This window comes from Mytilus californianus, unplaced genomic scaffold, assembly GCF_021869535.1.
Source record: "Mytilus californianus isolate M0D057914Y unplaced genomic scaffold, xbMytCali1.0.p SCAF_5, whole genome shotgun sequence".
NCBI lineage: Eukaryota > Metazoa > Mollusca > Bivalvia > Mytilida > Mytilidae > Mytilus > Mytilus californianus.
Window position 1 is genome coordinate 68,048,929 of NW_026262701.1, and position 22,511 is coordinate 68,071,439.

A 22,511-nucleotide genomic window follows, 5' to 3' on the forward strand; every position below is an offset into this window, starting at 1 on the left:
AAGTATATCCTTATGTCTGTTCTATAATAGCTAATAATGTATTCAGCTGAATTATTCTTGTTGAATACTGCAGCTTAATGTGACAATATACGTGATTTTAGAAACATATTTATTAAATCTTATTTTAGGACAATGACAGTCAGTCGATAATGACAGCCAAATTGTTCCCTGTGTTCCATGCCATAGAACAAGTTGGGTTAAAGGAAATTCTCTGGCTTCAAGGTCAAATAGAGGATAAGGATGGATCAATATTAAAAAGGTATGGTGTACAAAGGTGTCAACTCTCTAGGCATAAGAAGAAACCTATTATTTGTTATAATTTTGAAATCTCCCTCTGAAGACCAATCCACTGAGACGTCAGTTAACTATTTCCATTTTGATAAAAATATCTTTTTTCTGGTAATTTCCTTCGCATTTAACATTGCTTGAAACTAAATAATTGGTTAGCCTTTAAATATTTACAAATTATTATCAAAGATCATTTATTAATGATTGGATTCATTTGAATGATCTTCATAAGGATTTTATAATTAAAAACATTTGTAATACAAAAAGGAAAGAGTTGAAATAACATTAAAGATAACAACACAGATTTGTTTCCTCTGCAGATCTCCCTATCCAAAAAAGATCATTAGAGATTTTAAAGATAGTATGATATCTTCATTTCAATTTTGATTCATTTGTAAGCCTATCAGAATATTATTTCTTACCAGTTATGTTCTTTTTGTCAAGCTGAAACATTTTGTTGCAAAAGTGTGACATAGCGATCCTATATTCTGTCAACGTCATCAACATTTTCATCCGTCTGTGGTTAAAGTTTTTTTAAAACATCAATAACTTTATCAAACCTTTACAGAAATCAGTTCGAAATTGTTTTTGCTTGGGCTGTGTACCTGTGTTTAGGTGTGCTTAAGGCATATAAAAACTTTCAATACAAATCGTTCTTGTTTTCCTAAAGAAAATGTGTTCATAGAAAAGGTGACAACAAAATAAAAAAAATTATAGTGAATTGCATGTTTGATAAAATTGTACACGTTTATTTGGTTTTTAAAAAATATTTCAACTGATTTAATCATGAAGGATGAAAATTGTCATATACATATCATATTCTTAAGGATGTAGTATCAGTTAACATATCTTCGCCTGTTGATTGTTGCTTTGAATATTCTCACAGTAAAAGGGATTCAATAGTTCAATAATATTTTAGCTTGAAAATAGTACAGCTGACTTAATGTTTTTTTTAGATAAATTATGGTGCTGTTAAAAAATTGTGATAGTTTTGATGATTATTTGATTATACTGTATAGTTTTTTTTTAATTTTAGGTGGAGATCATCATGGAGGTTATCTCTACAAGAAATTTTAGACTTAGTAAACATTGAAGAGGAGTTTCATTGGAAGAGGTATTAAATACTGCTTTTATCTTAAATGCTTATAGACTGGTTTATCTATCATTGACCTAGAAAACATGGGCGCATCCATTAACCTCTCACGTGACCGATCCGCCGTTACAACTGTGAAAAATAACGCACGTGTATTGATCAAAACATTATCGATTTTCTGTTTACATTTGTATTTCCTTCATTTTTTTGTTTATTTCACTATGGATACTGCCGAAAGTTATAAAAAAGGTGGAGGCATTTCTTGTGCAGTTAATAGTTGTACAAATAATAGTAGAAAATTTCAGATGTGGAAAAACTCAATAAATAAAATATGTGAATTATACAAGTTGTGCCGACTGCACACAATCCGTTTTTTTTTAATAAAACTTGTTATGAAAGTAAAATTACACTGGCAGACCAATGTTGACACATCGTCAAACGACTGTAAAATAACTTAAAGTATCTATGAAAATTAATCCGATGACTACAGTGCATCTGCCTCTGTTTGTATAGAATATCTACACATCAGATGCGGATCCAGAATTTTGAAAGGGGGGGGGGGGGGGGGGGGGGGGGGGGGGGGGGCGCGGGTCCCCAAACAAGACATAATTTGTAGTGGAAGCGGTTAAAAGTATGGATTAACCATGAAAGAAGCTTCATTAGGGGGGCCGGGCATGCCCTAAATCCATTCATGCACATTTCTTTATAATAACAATGAAACCTACCCCGAGGCTACATGCATGTATTTATAATTGAATGCAAATCAGCCAAGTATGAAGAGACAAACTTTTTTTTATACATGACGACTATCTTTATGCTGCAAAATGGACAGACGTTCCGGCAACATTAACTCAGACAAACATATTGTTAAAAGAGGAGTAAGGAGTTCAAAATTGAATAAAAGGGGGAAACCACGTCAGCGTATATACATATTATGAATGACAGTTACGCCTTATTGTATACTTGTGTAACTAAGTTTTCTTTACTTAAGTGGAATTACTACACAAATATAATTTTCAACTACAATACTGCAGATCAGCTGTTCAATTCATGCCGAGACAAAAGTGATACGAAAACGTCACTCAATTTTGAGCAGTATACGTGAGTCGAACCACGAGCAAATCATCAAACAGTACATGTCTATAGGTATATTTTTTTCAGAAGATGTAAGTAACAGCGCGCTGGAGAAAACATGCTGTCCAATTATAGGATCGTTGGATTAGAGGATCGTTGAATTTTACGACTGCCTCATTATAGGTCTGACCACAGAAATTTCTGAGTTTGATAAAATTGCACCTGGTTTTTCTGATATATCACATTCGAACCGGCAAGACAATTTATTTTTATTTATGTATGTGTTATAATAATCAATATTATGATTACCAAATGATTATAATCGATATGTAACCTGGGATTAGTATTCGTATATATTATGTCCCGGTTGTAACGTATCACATACTAGTACCGTGAGTTATATTTTAAGGACACAACGCCTGGCCTACAATACACTTATAATTTAATGTCCATTCCTTATCTAATTACTTTATTATTTATTCCTTATTCTTGTTTACATTTTTTTCACGGTTGTAATGGTGGATCGCTACTACGACGACACCTAGGAGTCACGTCACAAACTAAGGCAGATAATTGGAAAAACCTGTCTATATATCTGTATGTAGCAGAACAATGTTAACTTTAGAAAATTGTAGTTCACAACTTCACAGTTCAATCTTGTGCAAGAATTTTTTAAACGTTCATTACAGTTTATGAAATTTCATTATATAACCTATTTTAGGCTCGGTAGACAAAAGGGTACTATGGCCATCACATTGTATCCGCTGCTAATCATTTCTTTAAGTTGTTAAAAATCTTCTTACTTGAAACCACACTGCCAAATGAAACCAAACTTTGCCAATATGATTATTAGGATGTCTGACTTCATAAATGTTTCCTGCCAACCGACCAACATTGTCACCATTGATATAACTCCAACTAAATTGTAAAATAGGGAAAATGATCATCTTTAGTGATGATTACTGTAAATGTATGGCTGATATTTAGGATATTGTTGTGCAATAAAGAGTTACCTTTTAAAAAACTATCAGTTTTGTTCCAGTTGACCTTCTTTGACATACTGTTGATTCATTATTATTCTTGGGATACCAATTTTCATGGGTGTCGGTAAACCACAAATTTAAATGATCCATGAAATACACATTATCTATAGGCTTGTACGCAAAATTTGCCAAAACCATAAAAATCAAATATCTACATAAATAAAAGTTTTCCTCAATCCTCAAACAAATTAGTCCACAGATTGAGCCATATGATGAATACAGCAGCTTTTCCTTTTGTTGTCAACCCTGCCAGAAGATATTGAGCTGATATTTGGTAAAAAAAATGAGTATCTACTTATAAATTATTCTTTTTATTTAACTTAACAGTTTGAAAAATTAAAAAAAATTCTGATCCATTTGCAGTTAATTTTAGGTGAATTTACCTGAGACAAGCTCAACTAGATTCAATAAATACAAGCATCTGCTACCTAATTTTTGCAGAATAATATTTCAAGGCTGAAAGCTATATAGTTTTTGTAAATGTTTGTTTCTTTCCAAGTAACATTATTGAGTGAATAGGATTTACCACATCAGGAATTACTGCAACAAAAATATTGGGAGATAATTTCAGAAATTTTTGTGATGTTTTTATTTGTACAACAAAGTTTCAGTAGTTCAAAGTATAAAGCTTGACTAAGTTATTCTCTGTAACATTGCACTGGGTGATTGCCAGTGAATGATTCAGGATTTTTTAGCTGAAATAAATCAATATTTCATATATTTTGGGGTAAAATTTATCACATGTACCCCATAATAATTAGCTGATATTTTGTTTGAGGTTTTGATTATTTCTACAAGCTTACAAGATATAAGTAAATATGTACAGTAATTTATTTACCTGACCCTTTACTGTATAGAACTTAACAAGTAACATACATATGGTATCTTTGATTCTACAGAGAATCAAAAATATCCTTTAACTGTGAAACAGTTATTTTAAGTTGTTCTTCTATTTGAATTACTTTAAGTTATGATTTTGTTGAGAATATGCAGAGAAAATTTAGAAATCTTTAGATAAAAAAAAAAAACACTGTCCTAGAATAAACATTAACATTTGGGTCAAAATTTTGAGGTTTTGTCTTTAGAATTTATTTCATTGGGATTAACTTTCAAGGCTTTCAGTCTTTGAAAGAAATTTTCTATTAAGGTTTATTTTTTGTTTGGGTTATAAATGTTATGGACTACATTTATCCAAGAAATAAAAATTGAAACCCGACAAAAATTGCCTCATTTAGAGTAATGAAATTATTATGCTTTAATCTAGATCTTTCTTCTTTTTAGGCAGCTATTTTATGATGTGAGTCAAAGAAATATAGAAGATGGATTAAAAGAAAAGAAAAATATAGGATTTAGAAGTATTTATACTAGTGCTGTAACTGATGGATTTGCTGATGTTATACTTAAAACACTAGATGAAGGTATGTAGCCATTGCTTCTTTAAAATTCTAAATAAAGGTGTGAAGTCATTGATAACTTAAATAGCTAGATGAAGGTGTGTTGTCATTGATTACTTAATACACTAGATGAAGGTATGTAGTCATTGATAACTTAATACACTAGATGAAGGTATGTAGTCATTGATAACTCAATACACTAGATGACGTCTGTAATCATTGAAAACTTAAAACACTAGATGAAGGTATGTAGTCATTGATAACTTAATACACTAGATGAAGGTATGTAGTCATTGATAACTTTATACACTAGATGAAGGTATGTAGTCATTAATAACTTAATACACTAGACGAAGGTATGTAGTCATTGATAACTTAAAACACTAGATGAAGGTATGTAGTCATTGATAACTTAATACACTAGATGAAGTCTGTAATCATTGAAAACTTAAATACTAGATGAAGGTATGTAGTCATTGATAACTTAATACACTAGATGAAGGTATGTAGTCATTGATAACTTAATACACTAGATGAAGGTATGTATTCATTGATAACTTAAAACACTAGATGAAGGTATGTAATCATTGATAACTTAAAACACTAGATGAAGGTATGTAGTCATTGATAACTTAATGCACTAGATCAGGTCTGTAATCATTAAAAACTTAAATACTAGATGAAGGTATGTAGTCATTGATAACTTAAAACACTAGATGAAGGTATGTAGTCATTGATAACTTAAATACTAGATGAAGGTATGTAGTCATTGATAACTTAATACACTAGATGAAGTCTGTAATCATTGAAAACTTAAATACTAGATGAAGGTATATAGTCATTGATAACTTAAAACACTAGATGAAGGTATGAAGTCATTGATAACTTAAAACACTAGATGAAGGTATGTAGTCATTGATAACTTAAAATACTAGATGAAGTTGTGTAGTCATTGATAACTTAATACATAAGATGAAGGTATGTAATCATTGATAACTTAAATTACTAGATGAAGTTATGTAGATTTGTTAACACAAAACATTATATGAATGTGTGTAATTGTTGAAAACTAAAACTCTCGATGAAGGTATGTAATCATTGATAACTTAAAACACTAGATGAAGGTATGTAGTTTTTGTTAGCATAAAACATTAGATGAATGTATAAAGTCATTGATAACTAAAACGCTAGATGAAGGTATGTAGTAATTGAAAACTTAATACATTAGATGAAGGTGTGTAGTTTTTGTTAACATAAAACATTAGATGAATGAATGTAGTCGTTGATAACTAAAACACTAGATGAAGGTATGTAGTCATTGAAAACTTAATACATTAGAATGAGGTGTGTAGTTTTTGTTAACATAAAACATTAGATGAATGTTTGTAGTTGTTGATAACTAAACCATTAGATGAAGGTATGTAGTCATTGATAACTTAATACATTAGATGAAAGTGTGAAGTTTTTGTTAACATAAAACATTAGATGAATGTGTGTAGTCGTTGATAACTCAAACACTTAGATGAAGGTTGTGTAAATTTTGATAACTTAAGACACTAGATAAAGGTGTGTAGTCATTCTTTGGTAATTGACAGTCAGTTTTGGTTATTGGAGTACAAATTTAATTGCTCATGTATTGTTATTGAAAAGTCAACTAAATTTGGTCTGTATGTCTACTCTTGTTAAGGATAATCATATAAAGTTTTAGTCATTTACATATAATTTGTTTTCTTTCATAGTGGCAGCTAACAGTGAAGGTGAACCAGGTGTGACAGCAAGGACCCTTGCTAATATAGCTGATGTTCTGGGATGCATGGGAGGTGCACAAGGTGGATTGAGGAGTGGACCTGCAGCTAATAAGTCTTGGGCTAAAGCTTTCCATCTTTTAGAAGTAAGAGAGTGCATGGTGCACAGCTTAAAGTCTTAACTTGTTTATGAGAGAACTCAAACTTTTATGAAGTGTTAGAGCCAAAACATAATTTAAGCTGACTTCAAATGGATATGAGACATAATAGTATGATTAATGGGAGATAAATGTTTATAAAAAGGCAGTGTCACAACAATACAATTAATAGTTAGCCTCACTGGTCTTTTCTAAAAACATTTTCAGCTATAAGAGATGAGATAGGCTATACCTGTGTATTAAAGTTAAACAGGTTTGACTTAGGACTGGATTTGCGGGAACATCATAAATTCATAAATTCCTATGTGCATTTGATACTGAATAATTAGGGCCCCGCCGAATGGCGGACGCCCTATAGTGATCAGTCTGTCCGTCCGTCTGTCCATCCGTCTGTCCGTAACAAATTGTGTCCGTTCTATATCTAGAGAACCGTAATGATTTCAAAGTTTACACTTGACATGTATATAGACCAACACTGGAGGGTGTGTCATAATGTATGTACAACTTCCTAGGTCAAAGGTCAAGGTCAAAAACTTTGGTTTTAGTTGACAACCCCATGTCCTATGGTAAAGATCGTGTCCGCTCTATATCTTGAGAACCGTTATGGTTTCAAAGTTTATATTTGACATGTATATAAACCAACACCAGAGGGTGTGTCATAATTTATGTACAACTTCCTAGGTCACAGGACAAGGTAAAAAACTTTGGTTTCAGTTGACAACCCCATGTCCAATGATAAAGATACAAATTTTTTACCACACATTATTCACAGCGGGGCCCACAGAGATGGCTCCCATTTCAATGATATCTAGTTATTACAATTTCAGGGAATGCTGCATACAAATAATGCCAACAAAATTTACAATGCAAGTTTTTATTTTGGTGAAATCAAACCTTTAAGATTGGAGATAAAAGATGTTGCATAATTCTATAATTGGTGGTAGACTTGTTTCTGATAAAAGTATTTTGCTATAGAGTCTTCATTTTAATCGAAGAAAATTGATATGCAAGTAAAAGCATTTAAAACTTGGAAAACTGCCTTAGTAGATGATATTTGAAGCATACAAATCAAAATAGCTCTGCTAGAACAACAAGACTTTAATCTGTTTCTAATCAGTACCTGTAAATCTCTACATAAAGATTGGAACAGTTACAAGAAAGAAGGTACACCCATTTGTAGTTTTCAAAATTATATTATTTAATGTAGCCTTCTTACAGATATGTTATGTCTGATGAAAAAATATAATACACATCTTGTCTTACTCACATCCAATAGCTAATTTTAACACAGGATGGGCTTTCTTAAAGTTTTCTTTTTTCGGTTTTCTCTCATACCATGCCACAGTACTTTTTGGATTTATACTAGTGTTTTAGTGTGTGTTGATCAAGATTGATGTTATAAATACAATAACAAGTTTCTTCTCTTGAAAAAATGTACTAATTTCTAGATTGGAGACTTGAAAAATGGAATTGCAGCTTTAGCAAAGGAACGATCTAAATGGTTAAGTCGACCTGACTTATGTATTAGGGCAGCTAGGCATTATGAAGGAGCTGCTTCCATCTTCATTAGACATGCTGTCAAAACTGTCAAAGAAGTTAGTAGATAATCTATGATAAAGAATTGTTCTCATCTCATGTAGTTTCCTCCTTTTAATTTTTCTTTTATGGATTTTTTTTTGCTTGTATACAATGAACTTGTAAATTGATAATGGTATGTCCTTTTTATTTGCCTTTTTTTGGTAAAAACAGATTTTTTTTCATTGTAAGTTTTTTATCTACTTGACTAATAAATCTGGATTTTTAACATGATGTTTACCAACATTAAGGTTGAGATTTATATTTCAGATTCAACCTTATTGATTTCTGAAAATAGTCAAAATGTTATTTATGTAAATCTTGATACATATCATATCTGCAATGTGAAAGTGAAATAACTTTATTTTCAATATTAAATATGAAAAATGAGTGTTTAGAAGTTGTATGGTAATGTGAATTCTATGTTTAAAACCATACGGTTGATTTGGTTTTCTCACAGGTTATTCATTTCTTAAAATTCAATCATAAACCATGTACAATCCTGATATTATTATTTTGAAAATTCATGTAAATTTCTATTTTTAAATTCTCACTGTGAATTTTGTCTTTTCTGTGTCAATAGTTGTGTAAACCAGTCTTAGGCATGCTGTTTCTGGTGTCAATGGCATCAATTCTTGTTGAAATAAAAAAAAAAAAAAAAAGGATGAAATGATTGCTAATGAGACAACTATATTTAGACAAGAAGAGCAATGAATATGAAGATAGTCATACTTTTTGGTGACAAGACTTTTACACTCATTGTTTAAGTTGAGTGTATTGTATTCCAAGACAATGTCAGTTGTTTACTGTATAAACTGGAGGATACAATGAAAATTCGTTGAGTAAAACTTGTACGGTATTATTTTTGTGAGCATTTTCCATCAGCAAACATTTGATTAATCCTCAGTTTTTGGTATTATTTTTTTTAATTCAATTGTTTGAAATGAATATATATTTCACATGCATTGATATTGCAGATCTTGGTTTATACAATTTAATTGTTATTTTTGTGTACTGTATTTTATATATTTTTTAGTTCTTTAAACCAGAGTCATGTGAGCTACCTCCACTAGGTAAATGGTTGACAGCAGAATGTCCCGCTAGGATAGATGTTTCTGGAGGCTGGTCTGATACCCCACCAATAACATATGAACATGGAGGAGCAGTTACCATGGTAGCCTTACTTGTTAATGGAAAGGTAAACTATCAATTGATATACTAATACAAAAATTTATTAGGGTATTATCCACATAACTGTTTATTAAGATAGTCATGAATAAAAACTCCAACAGCAGCAAATGTGCTCACTTAAATTTTATCCTTAACTGAGTGAATTACATTCAGTTCTTATATACTATGTATTCTACAGTCATGCAAACAGTAGTAATATTCAATTAGAGCAATCTACCAGTAGCCTTTTTAACCAAAGTTGGTCATTCACAAAGTTTCATTTTATTCCATATAGAGTGCAACATGTATAACTGCACATGCTCTCATAAAACAATAAAAACAAATGATGGCTTGATTTAACTTGTAATTTCATGGTTGTAGCATAAAAATGTAATTATAAGAAATGAATGCTTCTTTCTGTAATTCATAGGGTTGTAAGTCTTCAAGAACATGAGTTGTGTATTAGCTGTACTTGGCTTTGTTTGATCTAGCTAACAGTATTTGTGCATTGTCTCTATTGTTTTAACGTTAGTGGTTTCTCTACTTTGTACCGATCTTTTGGTCCGAGTACACAGTTATTTTGTAGTGCATTTCTTTTAGACACATAAATGAAAATTTATAAAATCCCACCTGCGCTTTCTCAATAATTTTTCTACAGTGTGTTGTACTACTTTTGAGAAAAATTATATCAAAATTATAGAAAACTTCATCGGCTCTAACTCAAAATATGGACAATTTTATGTTAAGGGGGTCTTGAAATCTTTTGACAGCTTGCGAAGTGCTAATTTTTAACATTTTTCAGCTGGACCAAATCACTACTTAACTTCAAAATTCATGACCCAAATTTTTTTACAGTCTCATTTCACTCCCCCCCCCCCCCACCCCCCCTTACTTGCTATTTGAGTCATAAAACATGGAGAAATAAATTTGGAAGGGGTATAAAAATAATTGGCAAGTAACCCACTGTCCACACTAGGGACGAAAATCATAGGACGATAACTGTGTACTCGGACCTTTTGCTTTAGACTGGTTTTAATAGTTCTTATGTACTGCTGTAAGACCACTGTCACACGTTGGGAGGGGGAGAGGGTACCGTAGGCGCTCACAAACATATACCACCGACACATTTTGAATGTGCCTGTCTTAAATTAGGAGCATATAGATCAGTGGTTGTCGCGTTGATTCATGTCTGTCAATTTTTTTCTACGGAAATTATTTTGTTATAAATAAGTTAGTTTTCTCGTTAAAATTGTTTCACATTTTCACGTTGAGAACTTTTATAGCCAAATATACGGTATGGGGTTTCTCATTATTGGAGGCCGTACAGTAAACGACACTTTCTTCATTTATTATAAAGTTTCCATTTTAAAAAGAAATGTTTTTCACCATCTGAATCTTTACCAACTAAATAGTTGTCAATAATTATATTCGATGTTCAATATAAAAAAATTGAGAATGGAAATATGGAATGTGTCAGAAAAAGAATGTAAAAGACTTATGATTCACATTCTCGTATCATTTCCTTGTTTGCTTTTTATGCTTTTTGTCTAACAATTTCTTATGAAGTTATAGACTTGCAAGCATACAAGAATATTATTTTTCCATCTCAAGAAGTCAATTAAAAAATGCATCTGTTATAAACCTTTTTATATCTGCATATTCTTAAAATCAATAAAAATAAGATCTATATACAGGTTGTCTATTAGTTATCAACACGGGTTAGGGTATTTAATTGGTAGTGCATAGGGTATTGTATGGTCGTACTACAGGTATTCATTAAACATATATGATCAGGTAGTTGTACCTGTTTTACTGTACACAACAATAATATATTCCAATCTCACCTGTGCCCTCGGCAAAACCAACATCCAGGATGTACACAAAGAGCTTATGAAGTAATATTGCGTAATCACTATATGTCTTATCAATCCCCCATGTGGAGTGACACCTGAAGTTTGCAACTTCAAACGAGACCTGAAATTGCGAAACTCAATCATCTGTACCGTATACCTGTGACCTATGATGAACTCATGGCATGGCACCCGAGACCCCAACTCTGAATTCCCTATGAAAGTGGGCGGAAAGAAGTGTAGTTTGGGCTTGTTAAAAAGTCCCATCTTTACACCTTCTAAGTCTGCGTGTCATTCAAAATAGAAAATATCATGTCAATATTCTTTTTAATTATATTGTTGAATCCATCGGCATCACACATAATATCATTGTTTATCACTGTCGTGTGTTTTGTTGGATAATAATCGAAACTAAATTTGTGCTGTACCCATATGTCAATGTGAATGAATGTAACCACTGACGTAGTAGCCTCGTTCTGAGTGACTTCCGGGATGGAAATATGCATATTTGACAGGTCGATAAATTGTTGCATTAAAATCTCATTAAAATACATATTTTTCTAAATAGTTGACACTTATATTGCTATCGATGTATTTTTGGGGAAAGTTAAGTATAAATAAACATTTTGAAACACAAATTGAAAATCGTGTCATGTCTCCTTTAACTCCACAATAAAATTTAAAAAGTAGTTTTCAATTCTTAAATAAAATACTACAGAGTGCCTAAATTACTGCACTAATATTCAGAAATTATTGAAATGTATAAAAGATAAATTTGTCAACCATTTAAAATCCTTGACCTTTTTTGGTAAATTCATAACTTTTTATACATTTTGAATCAAATATGTACCATGTATACAAAGAATTTTATTTTTATTTCAGAAACCTGTTGGTGCTAGGGTCAAAAGGATTCCTGAGTAAGTACTGGTATTATAATACTGAGTGTTGCAAGATTTGTTGATAGGTGGTCTTTAATGATAAGTTTGTTAATGAATTCATATGTGAAAAGCTATGATGACATAGTCTGTGTTTTATGTCAGAATAGAATATTTTTATATTTAACAAAAAGTTGTCTTGAATTGAGATATTGTGCTTGGAAAATGTTACTGAATCTGTTCTTACACTTCTTTAAAAAAAAATAACAGATTAAATAAGAAAGTTGGAGGTCAGTGTTGATGATTTGTAAATTAAGAGTAGAAATATTGTTTGATTATTTCAGACTGAAATTAGTATTTGTTATTATAAATAATGGAGTTGAAAGTTCAAGGGTTGTATGTGAAGAACTTCACGACCTGGAGGATTATAATCAACCTTATGCTTCTGGTGAGTTTCTTTGCCATAAAATATGTGTTTGGAGAGGGAGGCCTTTCACTTTTTAGGTGTTTGTGATGATAGTTATAAACCTTTAGGTTATAGGTAGGTTATTGTTAAATAGATATAATATCAACATGTCACTTCATTGGTAAATACTGTGAAATTTGTTAAAACGGAAACCCTCAAGGACTAACTATCAGATTAAAAATGTGTTTGGTGTACATGGGTTCAATTAATAAAGAAAAAATACTTTATGTTCATATACAAGAGTTCAATTTAGATAGTTTTCAGGTTATGTAGGGTTTGGTTAGACTATTTTCATTAGATTTTAAGAATTTGAGTTTGTGTTTGATTTCAAAAAAGTGCTTCCAGTATTGAAGCAAACATTTTGTCACATGGTGTGTAACTACTCCAACAGTAACAAATGGACTGAACAAAATCCTTTATGATATATTTGTTACAAAATTCTATTGTAAACATCAAAATTTTTTCACTTATTGATATTCCATGCTATATAATAATAAGGACATATGGTTTGATTGCTAATGAGACAACTATCCAACAAAGATCAAAAGGATAAAGATTTAAACAACTACAGATCACTGTACAGTCATCAACAATGAGCAAATCCCATACTGTATAGTAAGTTTTAAAAGACCCAGCGAAGAAAGAAATGTATAACAATTCACAAAAGAAAACCAACAGTATGATATGCTAATAACATTGAATGAAAAAACATGTATGGGAGTCAGCAGTCCAAATAATTATGACGTCTTGAAAGGCTATTTTAATTTTTTGCTGTGACCTCTTCCTAAGAAGTCATAACACTGAAGCCATTTTTTTTGTCTGGACTTCGAGAGAGAATTTTGCTCTCAACTTGGAGACCTAATTTTGCCATGAAATCTTCATTGAGGGCTAGAAATTCTTGCATATTTCAAGTTCTAACCTTTTGTGTACTTGTTGGTGCAAAACATTTCCAGAAATATCCAAAAGTAATAATGAAATACTGTAAGTTCAATTCCATCTAGGACGTGCCATGACCTACTTTGTTTTTAAAATGGTTTCCCAGATTTCCCAAGATCCTTCACTATTGGAGAGTATAGAATAAATTTTCAAACCAAACTCATTAAAATTTGATGGAACCAAATTTCTGGAACGTTTGATTTATATTATCCTTCAAACTTCTACTAGCCATAAATAAATAAATTTAGAAATACTGTAAGTTATATTGTTGAATTTGACATAACCTTGACACAAAAAAAGTATGGGTGAAATAATTATATTTTTAGTATTTTTTATTCCATGTAGGTGCACTTCTAAAAGCTACGTTTATATGTGGTGGTATTATTGATTTAGAATCAAGTCAATCTTTAAGTGAACAGTTACAGACCAACTATGGAGGTGGATTTGAAATTCAAAGCTGGTCTAATTTACCTCTTGGATCAGGTATTAAATTATATTATAGAATCTTAACTGACAACAACAAAAAAGCAGGGGAAGCATAACAGACTATGTAAATTTTATTTGGTATATCAACAGCCTTAATCTAAAAGATGTTTGGATCATCAAATATTTTGAAAACACATCATACTGTGAATTCATTATTATCCGTAGAATAACATATTCGTTAATTTCGTGGGTAAACCAAAAATTTAAATGTTCAACAAAGTACAAATTTTCTATAGACTTGTATGAAAACTATGACAAAACCACAAATTTAAATATAAGTTTTTCTGAAAATGGGTACCAACGAAAATAAGTGAACATTAGTATGTAGTTTGTATTAGTGTTGTATGACTAGATGTGTTTTTTTTGTTTTGTTGGGTCACTATCAGACTTATACATGTTATATATACCCCAAATCTCCTTATAACAAGGAATTAGTTGAATCTGGAATAATTTTAAATTCTGGAAAATTTATATGAAATATATGATTAAAACTTACCCAATTAAGGAGGGTAAATGCATGGCTATGGGGTGTTAGTTAGTTTATACTGAAATATCAGTGAAAGTAACTTGAACCTTAGCCATGCATGCATGACTAACCCTCCAAAGTTGGGTAAGTTTTCATTATACTTTTCTTATCAATTTTCGAGAATTCAAAAATTATTCCAGATTAAAATAATTCCTTGTTTTATATCAAACATCTACAAACAAAACTCGAGGGGAGTATATAAGAGCCTGTCTGTCTGTTTGTCTGTATGTGCAAACTAACTTTTGGTGCCTTTGTCCAATTTAAACCAAACTTTGTACAGTTGCAGATGTAATGTTTTAAATTTGAAATAGGATTTTTTTCTGTATCAATTATTCCAGAATTATGCCCACTGAATGCAAATTCCTCCTACATGTTTTCACAGGTGTTCATGAAACTTTGTACGTTGTAAGACCCTAGCATGAAGATTTCCATATTTAAGAATTGAATGCTTCTTTTCGTAAATTCTTTGGGGTGTAAAAGCGTTGACCGAAGTAAAAATGTATGCATGGTCAACGCTTTTACAACCCTATGAAATTACTAAAAGAAGCATTCAAAAATTATAATTATATTTTTTTGCTATGATCATGAAAACACGATTACTATCATTTTTTCTTTTATTTACCTTTGCACTTTATTGTGGAAACGTGTGTCATCATGTATGTTACAATTCATGAAATTCATTTTGAAATGAAGAATGACGCGAGATTGCTGTTAGCCAATCAAAATAACGTATAATAATGAAACATACATCCAATGTAATTATAAGAAGATTAACAGCCTGACTTCTGTACAAAACAAACAAAACATCAAATATGCTAGACAGTAACCCACAACAACCACTGAATTATAGGTTCCTGATTCAGAATGTGGCCTGATTAATAGAAAAACAAAAGATATGGGGTATTCATGCATGACACAAAATCAGTACATGCACAGCAAAAAAAACACATTTGTGAGAGCTCAACACTACCTCAACTTGTGACAGTTGTGTAACAGGACAGCATGATTAGATGTCAAACAGACAGCAACCCAAAGTAACAAATGACCAAAAGACATCTACAGATCAACATACAGTTGTCAACAACTGACAGTCATCCCTACATGCTCTCAAGCTCTAACTAATCTCAAATAAAAAAAAAAGTTGTGAATAAATTTTACAGCAACTATCAATATATGTTGTGAGTTCCAAGCAATTTGAAGAAACCTTTAGGTATTGATATATGATAGGCCTGTGTCTTGTGATGATCTGACTGATAGATTGTTTTTTATAGACTTTTTATCAGGTATAATGAATTTTTTAATATGATTGAAAAAAATGTGGCTTTAGTATACCTTGTACTCCCTAGGTATGGGTACCAGTAGTATATTATCTGCTGCCTTGATTGGAGTAATAATGAGGGCTGCTGGAAAGTCATGTGACAGAATGGGAATTATACATTTGGTATGATTTAAATATGCATAACTGTATCAGTGAATTGGCTTTGGTATTTCGTATTATCAACTTTTTGTAAAATGACCAGTAAAAGATAGATTTAAAGATTTAAAGAAAAATTGTAGAATTGAAATTTGAACATGTAATGCATTCTTCAGGCAAATTTGTATGTAAATTGTCCCTAGATTAACAAGAAAAAACAAGCCAAATTTTAATATCTTTCAAATTATTTTATAATTATGATGACACCAAGGTTTTGTTGTACCAACTCTACAAAAAGCTGGGATACCAGCTGCTTTGATTGGAGTATTATTGAGAACTGCTGAAAAGTCAAGTAACAGATTAGGAAATATACATTTTGTATGGATTAAATATGCATAACTTTATATTCATTCTTCTTTCCCTTCTCCCCTCAAGAAAAAATATAACTTTCTGTCATGATTGTGTAGCTATAATAAATAACTAGTGTACTTAATTGAGGAATGCTAAGTGTTAGTACTTTTGGTGTTGATGACATCTTTGGTAGTCTCTGATAAATTTATTTGGCCAACCTTAAAAGGATATTTGTTTCCCAAAAACCATCATTTCTGCTTGATTATTTAATTCAGAAGAACATTTGGATGAAACAGAAAACTATAGACACCACACCTACTGCAACAAACTTCTTTTCATTTGCATGGAAGAATTGGAAATCAAAACAGACGCATGAAATACATTTAGAACTTTGTTGTCCTTGGAAATTGTAAAAAAAAAAGTAGCAACTTCATTTGTTTCACATATTATATTCATGAACTTTTGGAATTGTCTAAAACAATATTTTCATGTTTTATATAGCATTGGGAGTAAAAGCAATAAAGTCAAAAAACAACTACAACAACTACAATAAAGTAAAAAAACAGTGTTTTTTCAATGGTGGTTTCAGAAAAAGTTGATGCCCTGAATTACCACAAAAAATGTCTAGTCACCGTTTTTTAATTGTAAGCAGTTTACTGGAAACAAACATCTTGTAAATTTTGGTCTTGATATCTGTATTTTGTGTTTTTGGATTGTTGTCTCATTGGGGTATACCCACATGTTTTTAGAGTCTTGATTTGAAAAAAAAAAAAAAACCACTTCAGCTCTTTTATTTATGTTTACCAGGAATTATATGTCGAGCAGATGATGACAACTGGTGGAGGATGGCAGGATCAAGTTGGAGGGATCTGTGGAGGAATACACCTTGGTTTGTCAGAAGGGAAACTACCTGTGTCAATACAAGCAGTAAACCTGAAAGTTTCTGAAGAGACTGTGAAAGCATTTAATGAGAGAATAGTATTGATTTATACAGGGAAGACCAGACTGGCAAGAAATCTATTACAGGTACATAACTTCTACAATCAACGGATTCCCAGTTTTTTTGCTGCTTTTTATACGCCCGTCAAATATTTTTGACGGGACGTATTATGTTATACAAATGTCTGGCGTCCGTCCGTCTGTCCGTCTGTCCATCTGTCTGTCCGTCTGTCTGTCCGGCGTAAACATGTCGCACCGTAACTTGAGAATGACTTATCCAAATTTCATGAAACTTAACATAGTTGTTTCTTATGATGGTCAAACGATCTGTATACTTTTTGGTGAAAATAAGATTAAAACTTTTTGAGTTACGGGACTTAGTAACTAAAACAGGTGTGTGTTTTTTTTCACATGTCGCGCCGTATCTCAAAAACAATTTATGATTATTGCTTAAAACTTTACACACTTCTTAGTTATATTAATCTTAAGATCTGTATACTTTTTGGTGATGATTCAAAATTTATTTTAGAAATATTGAGTATTTTGTTATAAAAGGGGGAGGGGTTTTTCACATGTCGCGTCGTATCTCAAAAACAGTTTATGATTATTGCTTAAAACTTTACACACTTCTTAGTTATATTAACCTTAAGATCTGTATACTTTTTGGTGATGATTCAAAATTTTATTTTTGAGTTATTGAGTATTTTGAAAAAAAAGGGGGAGGGGTTTTTCACATGTCGCGCCGTATCTCAAAAACAATTTATGATTATTGCTTAAAATTTTACACACTTCTTAGTTATATTAATCTAAAGATCTGTATACTTTTTGGTTTTGATTCAAAATTTTATTTTTGAGATATTGATTTTTTTTTTTAAAAGGGGGGTTTTCACATGTCGCGTCGTATCTCAAAAACGATTTATGATTATTGCTTAAAATTTTACACACTTCTTAGTTATACTAATCTAAAGATCTGTATACTTTTTGGTTATGATTCAAAATTTTATTTTAGAGATATTGAGTTTTTTGTAAAAAAAAAAGGGGGTTTTCGCGTGTCACGCCGTATGTCAGAAACTATTTATGCTTATTGCATAAAAATTCACACACAAGACGACGGGCGTATCATGCGCTCATGGCGCAGCTGTTTATTTTTCTTTTTGGGGGATAAATTGTTTAACTGCTATCTGTTCAAACTTTTCTATTTTTTAATATTAACTTGACCACACCTATGATGAAAATTCATTGTTTTTAGTAAAAACAAATAAAAGTAAATTACTGAACACGCATTGAAAAACTTAAAAGTTGCTGAGTCAACAATGCAAATAAATTGAAGATTTGGTTTAATATTCTTATCTTATGGATGTTTAGTAGAATAATGTATTTAATAATGTGGTATGTTGTTACCCTCTTTTTCTAGCAGCTTATTTTTGAAACTTTCAATTTTTGTAAAATTTTGATATTTTTCTGTAAACTTGTAATTACGAAAAGATTTTAAGGGCATACGATACAATTTGGATCCCACAGTGATATTTTATGATAATTGGCATACAAATTATTTTTCAACTCATCAATGCAAATATGTAAAGAAAATATACCTTCATGTGCTACTTTTAGAGATAAATGGAGTAGAAATTTTAGACATTCACTCAAAATTTAGTTTTTTGGGAAATTTCTATACCGGACAGACATATCAAACTTTTTTGTATCAAAAGACAAACATAAGCGGATTTTTGTGAGCACCTTTGGAACATCTTTTTTACACAAGTATGCTCTATATTTGTGTAACAATTCTTTTGAAATGATTCAGTTTTATTATATTTTCAAGATTTTAGAATACAGGCATTTTTTGCTGTATGTTTATTTAATTAAAAAATTATCGTTGGTGATTTGTTCATAAAAATTGGTACAAATAATCTCCAAACTGATCAAGCCCAATGTCATTTTAAAAAAGAGGGGTTCATTTACTCGTTTTCAAGCTAATGATTAAAATCAGTTGAAAAATGCTTTTTTTTCCAATATGTCTCAGTTTGGCGTCACGAAAAATGTTCATTGAAAAATAACATTTTTATATGCCTGTCAAAATTTTGACGGGATGTATTATGGTATAAAAATGTCGTCTGTCCGACTATCCGTCTGTCCGTCTGTCTGTCCGGCGTAAACATGTCACACCGTAACTTGAGAACGACTTATCCAAATTTCATGAAACTTAGTTGTTTCTTATGATGATCAAACGATCTGTATACTTTTTGGTGAAAATTAGATTAAAACTTTTTGAGTTACGGGACTTAGTAACTAAAACAGGTGTGTGTTTTTTTTCACATGTCACGCCGTATCTCAAAAACAATTTATGATTATTGCTTAAAACTTTACATACTTCTTAGTTATATTAATCTTAAGATCTGTATACTTTTTTGTGATGATTCAAAATTTTGTTTTAGATATATTGAGTATTTTGTTAAAAAAGGGGGAGGGGTTTTTCACATGTTGTGCCGTATCTCAAAAACAGTTTATGATTATTGCTTAAAACTTTACACACTTCTTGGTTATATTAATCTTAAGATCTGTATACTTTTTGGTGATGATTCAAAATTTTATTTTTGAGTTATTGAGTATTTTGTAAAAAAAGGGGGAGGGGTTTTTCACATGTCGCGCCGTATCTCAAAAACAATTTATGATTATTGCTTAAAATTTTACTTCTTAGTTATGTTAATCTAAAGATCTGTATACTTTTTGGTTTTGATTCAAAATTTTATTTTTGAGATATTGATTTTTTTTTTTTAAAAGGGGGTTTTCACATGTAGCGCCGTATCTCAAAAAGAATTTATGATTATTGCCTAAAATTTTACACACTTCTTAGTTATATTAATCTAAAGATCTTATACTTTTTGGTTTTGATTCAAAATTTTATTTTAGAGATATTGAGTTTTTTGTAAAAAAAAGGGGTTTTCGCATGTCAGTAACTATTTATGATTATTGCATAAAAATTCACACACAAGACGACGGGCGTATCATGTGCTCATGGCCCAGCTGTTTATTCGTTAGTGACGTCATTTCTTCTCCTGTAAATATATTATATGCCCTTAATTTGGCCAAATTATATTAATTTTAAGTGTATTATTTTACACTTTATATTTTCTGGCCTTTAAAGATTTAAGTAAGGGTTTTTTGAGTGACTTCAAATAATCAAAAATATCTCAACAAATGAAGGAAGAGTTCAGTTTGCAAATAAAGACAAAGTTCACCTTGTAATAAATATCTTTTTGTGTTTGGTACAAAATTCTTAAGTCAGCAAATGAGCATTTATAGTGTATTTTCTCAAATGAAAAATGGAAAATTTCAAATATCTTGTTTATAAAGAATAATGACCACTTCACATTCCACAGGAAAACATAATACACAAAAAAGATATTAGGAATCACCAAACATGTCACCCTACCCCCAACCGCATTTTTCTTACTCTGAGCTGACCAATCTGGTTTTTGTTCATCTGACCATGACCTCATTTTCATGGTTCATTAGTCAATGTTAGGTTTTTGGGATAAGGTCCATTTTTAGCTCACCTGGCACGAAGGGCCAAGTGAGCTTTTCTCATCACTTGGTGTCCGTCGGCGTCGTCAGAAGCTTTTTACAAAAATCTTTTCCTCTGAAACCACTGGGCCAAATTTAACCAAACTTGGCCACAATCATCATTAGGGTATCTAGTTTAAAAAATATGTCTGATGACCCCGCCAACCAACCAAGATGGCCGCCATGGCTAAAAATAGAACATGGGGGTAAAATGTAGATTTATGCTTATATCTCTGAAACCAAAGCATTTAGAGTAAATCTGACATGGGTAAAACTGATTATCAGGTCAAGATCTATCTGCCCTGAAATTTTCAGACAAATCTGACAACCTGTTGTTGGGTTGCTGCCCTTAACTGGTAATTTTAAGGAAATTTTGCAGTTTTTATACGACCGCAAAAATTTTTGCGGTCGTATATTGGTATGACGTTGGCGTCGTCGTCCGGCGTCGTCCAAAGACACATTGGTTTTCGCACTCTAACTTTAGTTTAAGTGAATGGATCTCTATGAAATTTTACCACAAGGTTCAATACCACAAAAGGAAGGTTGGGATTGATTTTGGGGGTTATGGTACCAACAGTTTAGGAATTAGGGGCCAAAAAGGGGCCAAAAATAAGCATTTTTGTAACTTCCAGACATAACTTGTGTGTTAGTGTATGGATCTCTCTGACATTGTACCACAAGGTTCCATATCACAAAGGGATTGCTGGGATTGATTTTGGGGGTAATTGTTTCAAAATATTAGGAATTAGGGGCCAAAATAGGGGCAAAAAACAAGCATTTTTCTAGTTTCATGACAATAACTTGTGTGTTAGTGTATGGATCTTTCTGAAATTGTACTACAAGGTTTCATATCACAAAGGGAAAGCTGGAATTGAGTTTGGGGGTAATTGCCCGAAACGTTTAGGAATAAGGGGCCAAAAATAAGCATTTTTCTAGTTTCCAGACAATAACTTGTGTTCAAGTGTATGGATCTCTCTGAAATTGTACCACAAGGTTCCATATCACAAAGGGAATGCAGCGATTGATTTTGGGGGTAATTGCCTCAAAATTTTAGGAATTAGGGGCCAAAAAAGGGGCAAAAAACAAGCATTTTTCTAGTTTCATGACAATAACTTGTGTGTAAGTGTTTGGATATTTCTGAAATTGTACTACAAGGTTCCATATCACAAAGGGAAAGCTGGAATTGAGTTTGGGGGTAATTGCCCGAAACGTTTAGGAATTTGGGGCCAAAAAACACATTTTCTAGTTTCCAGACAATAACTTGTGTTCAAGTGTATGGATCTCTCTGAAATTGTACTGCAAGGTACCATACCACAAAGGGAAGGCTGGGATTGAGTTTGGGGGTGATGAATCATAAGGGGGTTCAAAAAATTTGGGGGGGGGGATTTTTTTTTTTTTTTCCTTTTTTTTCTTTTTTTCCTTTTTTTTTTTTTTTAATTTTCTATTTTAAGTTGGTTATTTCTGATTTATATTTAAAAGCAAATAATAATGATATGGTAGGAGATACACACTAAACAGGATGTGTAAATTATTATATAATAAGTATTGTGCAATAGCAAGAAAT

The 22,511-nt window shown here is 31.5% G+C and overlaps 1 protein-coding gene across 3 annotated transcripts in view; it reads left to right on the forward strand.

Annotated features, from left to right (window-relative positions):
* The window catches only part of LOC127701270 (L-fucose kinase-like), a 54,208-nt gene that overhangs the window by 22,799 nt on the left and 8,898 nt on the right, over nt 1-22,511 (forward strand). For all 3 annotated transcript variants that reach the window (XM_052205104.1, XM_052205106.1, XM_052205105.1), the window contains exons 15-25: nt 129-259; nt 1,325-1,402; nt 4,780-4,916; nt 6,632-6,783; nt 8,244-8,390; nt 9,407-9,568; nt 12,273-12,307; nt 12,610-12,713; nt 14,013-14,150; nt 16,026-16,120; nt 17,252-17,470. In XM_052205104.1, the coding sequence (XP_052061064.1) occupies nt 129-259; nt 1,325-1,402; nt 4,780-4,916; nt 6,632-6,783; nt 8,244-8,390; nt 9,407-9,568; nt 12,273-12,307; nt 12,610-12,713; nt 14,013-14,150; nt 16,026-16,120; nt 17,252-17,470 (1,398 nt within the window). The remainder of the gene's footprint in view (nt 1-128; nt 260-1,324; nt 1,403-4,779; nt 4,917-6,631; nt 6,784-8,243; nt 8,391-9,406; nt 9,569-12,272; nt 12,308-12,609; nt 12,714-14,012; nt 14,151-16,025; nt 16,121-17,251; nt 17,471-22,511) is intronic.